General features: G+C 43.5%; 1 protein-coding gene across 1 annotated transcript; it reads right to left on the bottom strand.

Moving 5' to 3' along the window:
- Nucleotides 1-12,321: 12,321 nt before the first annotated feature.
- Nucleotides 12,322-14,347, bottom strand: LOC136473693 (myb-related protein Zm1-like). The gene is made up of 3 exons (XM_066471338.1): nucleotides 14,030-14,347; nucleotides 13,768-13,897; nucleotides 12,322-13,632 (listed from the first exon to the last, which is right to left on the bottom strand). The coding sequence occupies exons 1-3, from the start codon at nucleotides 14,166-14,168 to the stop codon at nucleotides 12,852-12,854; spliced, it is 1,050 nt and encodes a 349-aa protein (XP_066327435.1). The 5' UTR covers nucleotides 14,169-14,347; the 3' UTR covers nucleotides 12,322-12,851.
- Nucleotides 14,348-14,603: the final 256 nt, after the last annotated feature.

The raw sequence follows: 14,603 nt of genomic DNA, 5'->3' as shown, positions 1-14,603 counted from the left end.
CTTAGCTTCTTCTTGATTTAAGCATTTAAGCAACACCCCATCAACTATTTTGTAATATAACTGATCATCTAACAAAACATACTTAGTCAATTTATACCTTAGCCTCCTGCTAACCTTCTGTGATGGATTCTTAAGGTAATTGGCTATTTCAACTCTCCAATCATTGTTCGAGGTCTCACTACTTAGGACCTCTTGAAACACTCGATAACCTAACGCACTTTGAGCTAAAAATTAGCCTCTTGATTTTGTGCTCTCAGAATATGCTGAAGAGAAATGTGAGGAAATTCCTTGAGCAATCTTTGGCACTCGTCATAGTACTCCCTCAGAGTATCTTCTTTACATTTATATAGGCTGATCAACTAATGAATAATTAACTAAAAATCTCCAAATACTTTAATTGCCTCAGCCTTTACTTCATGGAGAAGTTGAAGCCCCTTAAGAATAGCTTCATATTCTGCTTGGTTGTTGGTAATCATTGGTTCAGTTAGAAAAGCAAACTCAAAACTTGCCCGCTGAGGTGGAATAATAACAATACCAATGCCACTACCTTGCTTGCATGATGATCCATCAAAGAATAACGTCCAAGGTACCGACTCTACATAGCCAATACTTAGCTTATGATGCTGGGTGACAAAATCAGCTATTACTTGCCCTTTGATTGCTTTGGCCAATTCGTACCTCAAGTTAAATTCCGACAACACAAGAATCCACTTCCCCATTCTTCCATTTAATATTAGCATTGATAGCATGTGCTTGATCACATCAGCCTTGGAAACAACTGTACACTTAGCCGATAATAAATAATGCCGCAACTTAGTGCAAGAGAAATATAAGCACAAGCATAACTTTTCGATGGGAGAATATCTTGTTTCTAGGTTCAAAAGCCTTCTACTTAGATAGAAAACAACTCGTTCTTTTCCTTCAAACTCTTGCATCAAGGCCTATCCAATTGTTTGGTCATTGGCTGATACGTACAACTTAACAGGCTTACCTTGCTGAGGAGGGACCAGCATAGGTGGACATTTCATATATTCTTTTATCTCCTCAAACGCCTTTTGTTGTATGTCACCCCACTTAAATTCTTGATCATTGTTCAACTTCAACAAGGGAGAAAATGACAGAACTCTTTCCGACAAATTTGAAATAAACCTCCTGATAAAATTAATTCTACCAAACAAAGATTGTAACTCTGTTTTAGTAGTCGGGGGCACTGCCTCATCAATTGCTTTCATACTTTTTTGACGAATTTTGATTCCTCTCTCGTGGACCATGAAACCCAAAAATTGTCCAGCTGATACTCCAAAGGCACACTTATTGCGATTCATCTTTAGACCATGTTTTCTTATGCACTCCAGAGTCTTCTGCAAATTAGCTAGATGTTCCTTGTATCCCTTGGATTTCACCATCACATCATCAATGTAGATTTCAACAATCCTACCGATTAGCTTATGAAAAATATAATTCATTGCCCTCTGATAAGTTGCACTGGCATTCTTCAAACCAAAGGTCATCACAACCCATTCAAATAAACCAATTGTGCTAGGGCATCTAAAAGTTGTTTTTGCTATGTCTTCCTCAGCCATAAAAATCTAATTATACCCTACATTGCCATCCATAAAACTAATAACCTTGTGCCCGGCTATTGCATCTACCAACATATCGGTTATCGACATTGGATAACTATCCATGGGTGTAGCCTTGTTCAGATCTCTAAAATCGATGCAAACTCTTAACTTCCTATTTTTCTTATACACGGGAACAACATTCGATATCCGTTCTGCATATCGGCACGGTCAGATAAATTTTGCTTCTAGCAATCTTTCAGTCTTCTTTTTGATATCATCAAGGACATTTGGGTTGAATCTCCTCGGAGCTTGTTTAAACGGTCGATATCTAGGTTTGATTGGTAACTGATGTTCAACAATCGATCGGTCTAGACTAGGCATCTCATAGTATTCCCAAGCAAAACAATCTTTAAATTCCTTTAATAAATCCACTAACTCTTGCTTATACTCAGGATCCAACTTGACACTTATATACGTTGGCCTAGGCCTATCTCTAGAACCAATATCTATCTCTTCTAATTCATCGGCTGACGTAAAGTTATGTTCTAGTTTACCATCTGTACCATCTATTGGATTATCCATTAAAATAAATTCTCAAAGCCGACTACTTAGATTGGCTGTTGGCTTTCATCATTGACTCTAATAAAGCCTCCTTCCCATAGTTTGCCAAAAAAACATTCAAAGTCTTCTAGCTCCCAATATACTGGATTGGCTGTTGCGATACTCATAAATTCATTAGCACGAACCAGCTCAACATCATTTCCATACCATTGAATCTAACATTGATGCATGGTTGATGGTACACAACAATTTGCATGAATCCAATCATGACCAAGGAGTAGACTGTATGAACTTTTTCCATCAATGACGAAGAATGTGGTGAGCAAAGTTTTACTTTTGATTGTCAATTCGACATTCATTGCCCCTAGTCTTGGATGCATTACCTCCAAAATCCCTAAGCATCATGTCGGTCTCAATCAAATCTCCTGGTCCCTTGCCAAGTTTACGAAAAGTGATGTAAGACATAAGATTGATAGAAGCACCTCCATCCACCAACATCTTGCTCATCGGCTTCCCATCAACAAAACCTTTTACATATAGAGCCTTTAAGTGTCGATGTTTGATTGGCTTATCGAATATAGCCTGCTGCATCACTGTTAACTTGGTAATTATTTCCTCATACTCCGATTCATCAAAATCTAAACAAACTTCTTGCTCTGCTAGAGCTCTAAATTTCTATGGCAATAGAAAAGCCATTTGAATATTAGCCGATGGTTGCCCTATATCGGTTGTTTGTTTAGCATGCCACACTTGAGGTCTTCTAGATGTCTGAACCTATTCTAGCTCTCTATTCCTTAGGCGTTGCACCCTTCTTTTCTGGCTTCTTGTCAAACCTCTTGGACACCATTGGTCTTCCTGCCAAATATATTCTTCCTCATTACTTTCTTCTTCATAATCAACCCTGTTTTGATCAACAACTCGCTTTCCTTGCGATTATGAACACTTTTATTTTTTAAGCACCAAACTATATTATTATGATGACACTCATCTCGAGCATGGATAGACTAGTGGTTGGCTTGAGATTGCCTAAACTCCTAATATTGCTCGCTGCACTCTGGGCAATTATTTTTAGTAGGCAATTTAAAACCTTCATTCCAACAATGTCTGAAGAAAGGATAATTCCAATGTGATTCAGCTTGCTTTCTTTCATACCTCTCTTTTTCTTATTGACGCTGGTATTCATGCTCTTCTAACCAACGCTGATAATTCTTTTCCTTCTGCCGCAGCCATTTATTCAACAAAATTTGAGATGTAATACGCGGCCTTATCGCCCCATCCCTTGACATCTCTCTCTACTCATATCGGCTCTTTCGTTGGTCATGATACCCTCTAATCTCTCTATACCCATCAGCTGATATTTGCATCTCGAGATCGACTGTTCTAGTTTCTCTTAATCGTGCTGATGTTAGGACTTTAGTCTTTCTTTTGAGCAACCTAGCATCAACCATGTTCTGATATCTTGGGAAAGGATTATCATCAACTTTCATTTTTTCAAGGTGTATCAAATTTGAGCCTTCCTTGCTGAATAGCCCTCTGTATGTGTTGCCGAAAAACTCTGCACACATTAGTAGAATGAGAAGTGGCGTTGTGAAATTTGCAGAACTTCTTATTCTTTAACTGACCAGGGGGCAACATAACATGATTGTCGGGCAACTTGATATGTCCCTTCTCAAGTAAGAAATCGAAGAGCTTGTCTGATTTTGTGACATCAAAATCATAGCTCTCTTTAACTCCTCTTCCCAAAAGATTAGGCACCATTACTGTCTTCTTACCCCAATTTCATTCAGCTATGGCAACCTCTTCATCTTCATCGTCTTCATAGCTGTCATCAACTAAATATGGATTATAGGTTTCAGCAATTGCGGTACTCTTCTAGAATCAGGTATCTCTACGCATATTCTGAAACTGTCTATTAAGCGCTGCCACTCATTGGGCCAACTGACCTAAATTGTCAAACTCTTGTCCCAACAACTTCTCTCTTCACGTTGGCAACATTCCTTGAACGGCCAATGCAGCTAGCTAATCATCAGTCAAGTTCAATGAGAAGCACAAATTTTTAGTGTCTCAGAACTTCTGAAAGAACGCGGTGCTCGATTCATTAGTTCTCTGCCTTATAGTCATCAAATCGGTAATTTTCTTTTCCCCTATCCTAATATAAAAATATGTATGAAATTTCTTCTCTAGATTAGCCCAATTGGCAATAGAGTTAACTAGCAGCGATGAAAACCAAGTGAAAGCTGGCCCTGACAGGGACAAGGAGAAGAAACGAACTTAATGGGCCTCTTCAATGGATGATTCGCCCAACTATGTAAGATACCGACTGACATGTTATATTGTGGTTGCGCTATCTTGGCCAGTGAACTTAACAAACTCCGAGAGCCTGTAATTTGTAGGAAAAGCGACCAAATCATACCATTCTGGATATGGGCGTTTGTACAAGAAGGTCTGCCTTTTGGCTTTAAACCGAATTAATTCTTCATCATCTCAGTCACTCTAAGCAACAACTCATCAGCATTTGAATTTGGATTTTTCTACAATTACTGACCCATCTGTGGATTAAAATTTTGGGTACCTTGATATCTTGGATTTGGAATCATGTGAAGAGTGTTGTAATTTGTGCCATAATGATATCCTTCTGGAATCTCTATCTATTGGGCCATTTGCTGGTTTGTTGTTTGAAGTCTCTAGTTATAGAGGTTAGGATCTATATCTCTATGAATTCTTTGAACTGATGGCGCTATTTTTTGAGCCAACGATGGTATCTGGCTTAATGTGCCAAAATTGACCATTTGATTCTGAATTTGCCCTGTCGGTTGTTGCACATGTTGCACTAACGATCCAGGATTATACTATATCTGATTAGCAGTAGCACCTTGAACTTGCTTAGATGAACTCTGAACTATCTGGACATCATCATTACCAGCTAGTGCTGCTTCTTGATGGCTAGTACTGGCTTGATTAGTCCCCTGAGTCGACGAATGTGGAATGTTGTAATAAGCCGGCCTAACCTGATCAATTGAAAACCCATGAAACACCTCTTTCATGGTGTTGTGGAATGTGTTTAGAAAAATTGTATTATGGTTCAATATGGCATCATGAACACTTATCACGTGTCTTGGTGTGGATATTTCTTTTGGCAATGGATATTTCTGAACAACTTTATTGTCACGTGTCTTGGTGTAGGACAACAAACACTTGTTCTAAAATTCTTCTATTTAGCCGATGCAGGCATAGCAAACAGCCAAGGTCATGCCTGATCGAGAACAAATCTACCAACTAGCATCCTCCGATCTAAAGTGCCATCAGTGGGGATCGACCGAATCATTGCAGCCACAATAGCGAACTATAGACCAGATTTAACCAGCCAGCAAACCTCCTCAAGATCGGACACGCCTTAACCGGGTACTATGCATGATCAAGATCGAAATAGAACAGCCAATGAAACAAAACCCGTCGCTTAAAGTAAGAAACATCATATTGTAACAAAGCAAACTATGGATTAAAAGGATGTAAGGTCGATCTAGATCGATCTCAACTAGGTAGGTGGATGTTGCTGAAAATTAATGACAATAAGAACATCAACAAGATCGGTAACTTAATGAATCTACCCAAAGGATGCCACTCTTAGGTAGAGCCGATAACTTAACCTTGATCTAATTCGAGCAGTGGAGGTCGAACTTAACTGATGCAGCCGTACTTCAACTAGATAAGAGTCTATAACTAGCTTATACTAGAGCTCGCAGTGGAGATCGAACTTAACCGATGCAGCCATACAAACAGAAGTATAAGCTATGACGGTACTTACAGACAAGCTGGAGGTTGGCCGGACCGATGCAACCTTGCTTGTTGAAGAACTCGCCGAGATCTACACTACTCCTACTCCTAAGGGTTGACGTAAAGCCGAAAAGTAGCTTGTATTGATTGATTAGATCTCTTTTTACAATAGCCGGGGTCCAATATTTATACCCAGAACCTAAGCATGAATTCTACTTAAGCACGACTCATTACAATCTTTGGCATAAGAGAAAATATTCCTAATTTAAGATAACTTGGACCCTAATCTTTTCCTTTTTGTAGAGTTCGACATGTTTTTCTCGACGCTAACCGTAGCTTTTTGTCATTATCTGCTGACATCATCTGAAGAGAGCTGAGTCCAGTGCTGCATTTGAATCAGCTGATATCGACCCTTATGCAATCGATTTCTTGATGAGCGATCTTGGAAGCTTCGAGTTCTCACGCTCTTCTTCCCAAATTTTGGTGTAAACAGCGGTTAATGTTCATTTTTTGGTACTCCCTCTATTCCAAATTATTAAGATATTTTGGCTTTTTAATACAATAGCTTTTGCTATGCACTTAGATATACACCATGTCTAGATATATACCAAAAGCAATGTGTCTACAAATATCAACACGTTTTATAATTTAGAATGGAGGGAATAGTTCTAGTGTCGTTTTTCTTAAGTAATTGGATTGTATGCATAAGAATGTGTGGGGCTTGAAAAATGCAAAAATGATTCTTTGAAAAATGGTTAGAAAAAAAGCTAAATGGTCTTACTGAATGCCCCGGCCTCCTGATTTTTGTACTGCTCCTACTTCTTCCCTCTTATTCATTAGTAATAGGGAAATATGGAACTACTCATTCAATCATTTAGTTTGTTTATTTACAGCAGCGGTGCTAGCGCCGGATGTCCCTGTTCGGACGTCCGCACCAGCACTCCATCTCCCATGCGCACCTACATCCGCACCCACCTACGTGGGGCCCACGCCGCCCGACCGCAAGTGGGGAGTCCCCGCTCATGCCTCCTCCGTTTCTCACGCACATGCGCACAGCCAGCAGCTGCAATAGGTGACTACAGCAGGTGGCTGCGCTAGCATCCAAAAGTGGGAGAGGGGCTGCGGATGCCCAGCTGGCGTCGGGAGAAGGAGGAGGAGACACCGAGGTGAAGGTGAGGCAGTAGAAAAAGCGAGGACAGAGATGCAACACCTGATCTACTTTTGAAACATCTGGATGCAACACTTGCAACATACGTCTAAAGGCAGATGAAACACATGAAACATGCATCTAAAACACTAGCTACAATACCAGATCTACTTTTGAAATATTCAGATGAAACATGTGGCAGAACCTCCTAAGGAATCGGGCCCACATGCACCTATTGTTGTCTTAACAGACCTCGAATAGCGTACACGAGTTCCCAACAACTCAACAGGTCTGTCGGTTGTTCTCGGAAAACCCGAATCATCCACGTTTCTCTTTTCAAACATGATCCCAATCACAGTCATTGCAGATTACAACAGTTTATTCAAATATATACCAGAGTAAAAGATAGCGGAAGTCTTAAGATAACATTATTACAAACCAATTGTTTTCAAAGTTACAATACCATAAGTGTCATACAACCATAGTAGCGGGATAATATTACATTAACTTTATTTATCATACAAACTAATGCCTTGTCCAAAGGCCATTCATTACTCCTCATCATCGTTGACTTCAAACACCGACATGCAGCAGGGACCAAAACAAGCCTGCGCATGCGACTCACCTGCAACAAGGGTTAACAAACCCTGAGTACAAAGGTACTCAACAAGACTAACCCGATGTAACGGGGTGTAAGACTTTAGAAATGCAGGGGTTTGGGACAAGGTAAGGATGTAGCAAGATTCAAAAGTTCTTTGCCAAAAGCTTACTATTCTTCATTCTATTTTCAAGTTTTACCACCAAGTACCTTTTGTTCATTATTTCAAACTAAATGTACATTTCTCATATTCCATTCCTTCTAATTCCATTCTTATTCTCATATTTTAGTAATTCACCAGTACTACATTGCTTCTGTAATGAATCGAGTCTCCATATCCACGGAGCACCGGCAATTCGAATTGATTCAAGTCCCAGCTGGGGATTCCTTATCACACGACATATGTAGAACTTAATCTTGCATATATCAACCTTGCTATCGGATCTTCCTATACTAAGCCGTCTCCACGCCACCCGAGAGCACAGCACACCTCAAATCCAGCCACATTCCAGCCACGAGGGTACACGCTACTCCCGCCATCTCTCCACTCCCAGTGCGCGGGCATTCGTCTTAGTATCGGATTAGCCGAAGTAGGCTTACCGGAGTATGTGACCAGTACTACAAAGTGTCTCGTTCAGAAGATCCACAATGAGTGGCCTTTAAGCGACATAATCGGCAACATTACCCAAAATTCAAGATAAGTCACCCGACTAGTCTCTAATTCATTCTACATTCTTTCTTTCTTTGGCTAGTATGCCATCTCTGACTGTATCGAAACTTTTACTTTGAAAGCCTACTATAAAGCATACTAAGCATTCTACGCCTTTGTAAATAAAAACATCTTCAAGGATGGTAAACAAGTAACAAGGTAGGTAATGCATCAAGTAGGTAACATTTGAAGTAATCAACTTAATGCAGTAAGTAACATAGGTGATAAACTTTTCAAAGTAACAAGGTAATGGCTTAATGCATAAACCGGGGCTTGCCTTCGTTGACGATTTCCGGTTCCGGATTAGTACCACAATTATCAAATCCCGTGACAACCGGGGATTCTTCCAGAACTTGCTCAACTAGAATCGTTTCGTTCTCGGGTTCTACACGAAATGATAACATATGCTTTAACATGATGAAAATGTAAACATGATGCTTTCACGGCACATGAAATGTAAAAACACCCGCAAACGATTTTATTTCGCGGTACAGTTGCAAGCCAACAAAACCAACCTGTAACCCTATCAATAAGAATTACACATTTGACTTGACCTAATGGATCTTGGAACCCTACTAGTCACAAAACATGACCAAAACAAGATCCAACACTAATCAACACTTAGGGTTTCGACGAGTTAACGTATTAATGACTTTTGTTATCACATGAAATGCCATTAAGATTTACTAATTACAAATTAGGTATGAGTTCAAATACTAATTAAAGTTCTAAGGATCATTATAAGTTAATGACCCAAGGTCAACAATCAAATCTAAAGTCAAACAAATCTTAATTGATCAAACATTGATTAAATGAATAATTAATTAAATAAGTAAGTCTTCATTAGTCATAAAATAAACTTTGTCCAATTAAGGTCAAATTTTTATGTAAGCTTCCTCATGATAAATTAGTGTATCAAAATAAATTTCATAATTTTTGGAGTTATATAGTGACCTACAAAAATCATGGAAATTGCATTTTTCAATTAATGGACCAAATATTTGAACATTAAAAATTTATTCAAATTCCAAGTTTCAAATTTTTAAATCATACTAGAACATGTACAGAAGCTACACAAAAATTTTCAGAATTTTTGAATGTGTAAATAAATTCCTACAAAATTGCCAAATCTCTGCACTATTCAAAATCAGAAAATAACCAAGGCTCACTGTTCTTCTTCCTCAGCATCACTGACAGCCTGACCCCACGCGTCAGCGACAGTGGGCAAGGCACGGCGGCGCGGCCAGCTCCGGCCAGCAAAACGCGCCGGTGGTGACTCCCCGGCGACACGAACTGCTCCTACATGATCTACACCAAGTCGCGCACCTATCCCAAGCCTCAAAATAGAAAAGGACACACCGAAAGGAACCCGACGCCGGCCATGGCGGCTCGGACCCGACGGTGATCGTTGTTACTAGGGCTACGGTGCAGTAGAGTCAAAGGAAGAGTGAGCAACACGCTCAGGAGCTCACAGCGATCACGGTGATGTGCTTGGTGCAGTCGGAGACGGCCTGGAGTAGCCTGGCCACGGTGAAGGCAGTCGCGGCGGAGCTCTGACCGGTCACGGGGAAGACGGGTTGCGCCGGGCGATTCCGGCCAACACCAGCGACGAGAGCAAGTCGAGGTGGAGCACAAGACCAAAGCGCTCACGTTGACGTAGCTAGGAACGACAGACGCGGCTTGACGAGACCTACGGCGAGCGGCAGAGCTACGCGGTGGCGGAGCAGAGCAGAGGGAAGAAATGGAAGCGACAGCGGCGACGGTGGCTATTTATAGCCCGGAAGGAGGCGTCCGGTGTCGCCAACGCACGGGCGGACTTGCCACGGTGACAACGGCGTGTCACTGCGCGCGAAAGCGGTGAAAAACCGATTGGCGGTGAACACCGCGTGGCGCCGGCGGCAAGCAGTGAGGTGGAGATGAAATTTTGAAATAATTACAGAACTGCCACTGCATTCATATCTCAAATTACTCAGAAATTTTCTAAAGAAGTTGAAAATCTCCAAAAATGAAAGTTGCTCAACTTTTCAAGTACTACAACTTTGGTTTAAGAAACATTTTCAAATTCTGCCTCCATTTTGAATTTCACATTTGGGGTACATTTAAAGATTTGAATCATTCCAAAATTACTCCAAATTTTGTATGTAAACTTGAAAAACTTTGAATACCAAAGTTGACCCTTATAAAATAATCTCCAACTTTGCTTTTTGCCTCAACCCCAAATTCCTCATGGATTTTGAATTAGTAAAAAGGGGCAAAAAGGACTTTTATAATTTGAATATGAATTCAAATTTGATTTGTCTTCCTTTTACTTAAATTTTGATTTTTGACCAGTAACATGGCCCATTAGGGTTATTTGAGTCAAATGACACATGGCCTCACATGAACACATGAAATTTGACCCTTGTGGTCATGATCTGTATTTAGGGTTTTTGAAACACATCACATGAAATAACAACATTATGAAATAAACCTTATTTAGTGAATGCATTCAAAACTTTATACTATATGAATGCTTTGCAATGCGCATGATGACATGTCAAATTTTAGTATTAGGTCAAAACACCAGAGGTGTTACAAAACACTTGCAACATACGTACGAAACAACTGAAACATGCATATGAAACACTTACAAAAAACACCTAACAACACTTCATATGTGCGAAAAACATATGCATCCAGATAAAACACTTGCAAACATACGTCTGGAAACCGAGATGAAACATTTGGAACATACACTTAAAACATATGCAACATTCCGATATACTTTTGCAATATCAAGATGAAATACTTGCAACATCCAGATGAAACATCTAAAACACTTGAAACATACTCTTGCAACATGGGCTTTGCTTGGACGAATGGAGGCACACCGGCGCAGAGGTCGACAGTGGATCATGGACCTCGCTGTGCGGCAGCGGCACAGGCAACTCGTCGGCGGGCGCGGTGTCACACGAATCTCACCCCCTCGCCTGCTTGCTGGAGCATCTGTCGTGGAGGCTCGTCGGCTCGATGGAGGCGGTCGCGGCGAGGAGGCAGCACGGTGGAGGTGGGCGAGGCAGACTGGGCCCAGTGGGGAATTCGGTGTGGAGGAGGTAGCGCAGGGAGGCAGCACGGAGGAGGCCACATGGGATGGGCGTGCGAGCTGCGGGGACGCGGCACGGCGAGGGACCGGCGGCGGCAAGGTGGAGTAGGGTGGGCGGATGGGCACGGCGATGCAGGGAGGAAATGGCGCGGCGAGCATCGGAGCGTGCGGATAGAGTCGCTGGGCGACTGGCGCGTGCGTGAGTGAGTGGAGGGAGGTGTCTGTCCATTCGGACATCTTAATTGTATCATTATCGTTTTTATAGGCAAGTCAGGATCCGGGGGAGTAATCCATTTAGAGGTCGTTCGGCTCAGCAAATTCTGCAAATAAGGCCCAGAACGCCCTTCTGGACTTCCCTAATATTAGGCCCACAAAAGCCTGTCCAAACACCTGAGCTCGTGATTTCCTGAAGAACCCTGTCAGCTCTGTGGCCGACCCAACAGAACAAAATGTCAGGCTGGCTGGGATCAGGTTAAGGGTTAGCTCGAACTTACTAATTTTTCTACCGTGGTTGATGTAGTATATATCATGTCGTGTCTTGTGCAGGCATCATGTAACATCTGAGTGACAGTGAACACTAGCTCATCAGTCATCACTGACTGGAGTGGAGCTTAGCACACCTCTTAATTTTCAATTAGTCTGATGAAAATATACGAAACCATATTCTTCCTGTTCTTGATTAGGTAACTTACTTGGGCACTTCACTATCATCGAGTAACATGTGGATTCTTTTTACGGTTCTAGCTAGACGTAACACTGCAAAAGAAGACAGGCAAATTTACGTAAAGAAGAAAACAAACAAAGAACGAAAAGGAGATGAAAGAAAGAATGGCAAATGAAAAGCGAGGAGAAGAAAAAAAAAAGGTTACATCGCATTATCAAAAGCAAAAGGGTTCCAAAGCATAATCAGAGCCCGGTAATGATTCACAAAGTACATCATATATGGTCGGTAGTGGTAGTAGGACTCTGGGATGACCAAGCGCTTACATCGCGATGACGTCATGTTCTATATATGCACACTGCACAAAGCCACAAACCAAGCAACACGACGGCGGACGACACTTCCTCGATCGTCGCCTCCATGACTGGACTACTGCAGTGCAGTTTTCCATACCAATCATCAAACCCTAGCAGCTAGCTATATCTGCGTGTTAAGAAGAGTGCTAGTGTTTTCACTCTACATGGCCTTCTTTCTTTGGACGGTTCTGTATGTGCGTTCTTATTGATCTAGACATATGAACTTGCCACTGCATCAAACAAACTACTTGAATTTGATGCACGAAACATCTCCAAGAACCGAGATGTTCGTTGCTCTATCCTCTTGCTTAGTAGCCCATTGCTGACTGAAGGTAATATAAGAATTAACCCCGTCCGTCCGATCAGACCGTTCTGTCCTGTTGCTCATGGTCATAGGCTCATAGCAGAACGGCAGATGGTTCGTCCACCACCAGGAGTTCAGGTTCCGCAACGGCGGGCGCGGTCTGGAAGTAGGTGGAGACTGGGTCCCTCTCCAACTCCAAGGCGCCGAGTGGGCTGAAGCTTGCTATGTGGTCCAGTAGGTCAGGGTGGGCCTGAGTATCCTCCGCTGGGCCCCACAGGCCCAGCTCCTTCTCCAAATTCTCCAACCACCAATCGTTCGCCGCTTCCTCTGCTTCGCTGGTGCTGCTGACGGCGGTCGTGCCCGTACATGGCGCTGTTGCATCCACGCCCGAGGCGTCCGGCGCGCCAGCGCTCTCGCCGTCGATGAGGCTCCAGATCTCCGGCTCGATCTCGATCAGCTCCTCCACGCCGCCGACGCACGTCGTCAGGGAGGACCACGAGCACGGCGACAGCATTGGCGCCTGGCATGACTGCGCCGCCGGGGGCGCGTCCACCAGCATGTCCGAGACATCAATGTCTTCTAGTCCGAGGAGGGATACGTCGATCGCGTCGTCGGGCTCCCTGCTCGTGCCGCACTGGTCGCCGGAGTTGTCGCTGCCCCCGGAACTGTTGTGGGTCGTCGTCGAGGAGGACGCCGAGGACGAGGCGGCAGTTGCGAGCGTGCCGGCGTCGCCGCTCGCCGCGCCGTCGTTCTTGTCCGCCGCGCCAGCCTTCTGCTTCTCCCGCGGCGCCACCTTCTTCTTCAGGTGCGTGTTCCACACGTTCTTGATCTCGTTGTCCGTCCTCCCCGGCAGGCAGGCAGCGATCTTAGACCATCTGAAAAAGATCAAATTTGTTCGAAACATCAGTCTCTTATACCACTACGCAAGAACCTCAGATGGCCAGATATCAACAGCAAGGATCGAGTCGAAATTCGCTTTCGCAACGATCGACGGCTTAAGTAACGCTTACTTGTTCCCGAGCAAGCCGTGCAGCCTTATGATGGTCTCCTCCTCCTCCGCGGTGAAGTTGCCGCGCTTGAGGTCCGGCCGCAGGTAGTTGATCCACCGCAGCCTGCAGCTCTTCCCACACCGCAGCAAACCTATCCATCCAGACAAAAAAAGGCATGGACATGAACAGGATCAGCAAACGCCCCAAAAGTGACTGCACATCCCTCCTCTGCTTCCAGCAGCAACTCGCCATGCACATTTGCCATGCCCAACTAGCCTACTACCTGCTTGCTTGGGCAGCGCGCGCCAGTTGGTGTGGCCGTGCTTCTGGATGTAGGCGATGAGACGCATGTCCTCCTGCGGCGTCCAGGAGCCCCTGTTGAGCCCCACCTTGGCGCAGCACGGCGCTCTCCCTCGCCCCATGCCTCTCCCTGTCTGTCCCTGCGTGTTCTTGGTTCGCCTAAACTGTCAGCCTGTCACGGCTCCCGGGTTCTGGTTGGATGATGCAGAGAGCACGGCTTGGGGAGGGGCAGCAGGCGGTATATATGCGCAGTGAAGGCGGAGACGACAGGTGAGGTGACAAGCCCAGCATCAGTTGCCCTCGATCCGTCCCCTACCTCTCTTACCTCTGAGACTATTGGGCTTACCAAACCCCTGTCTCAGGAAAGCAACGCTCTATGGACTTATGGAGTATGGACAGGAAGCTTTAAGGGAGTGACGACGTTCGTGGCTCAGATTACTCAGCGAGGGCCTACAGGGACTGTTGTTAATCAGGACATGCCCTCACTTTGGAGTTAGTAGGCCTGTTGATCTTACACGTGTACGAGCTAAGGACAATCTTAAGCTGCTAATGCTTGT

Source organism: Miscanthus floridulus, chromosome 8 (genome assembly GCF_019320115.1).
Source record: "Miscanthus floridulus cultivar M001 chromosome 8, ASM1932011v1, whole genome shotgun sequence".
NCBI lineage: Eukaryota > Viridiplantae > Streptophyta > Magnoliopsida > Poales > Poaceae > Miscanthus > Miscanthus floridulus.
Note: the sequence above shows the minus strand (reverse complement) of the source record. Positions and strands in the feature narration are given on the sequence as shown.

Coding starts and splice junctions, on each gene's coding strand:
- LOC136473693 (XM_066471338.1), bottom strand. CDS start 14,168: ATGGGGCGAGGGAGAGCGCCGTGCTGCGCCAAGGTGGGGCTCAACAGG. Junction 13,898..14,029: donor CGCGCTGCCCAAGCAAGCAG/GTAGTAGGCTAG, acceptor CTGGATGGATAG/GTTTGCTGCGGTGTGGGAAG. Junction 13,633..13,767: donor CACGGCTTGCTCGGGAACAA/GTAAGCGTTACT, acceptor GATCTTTTTCAG/ATGGTCTAAGATCGCTGCCT.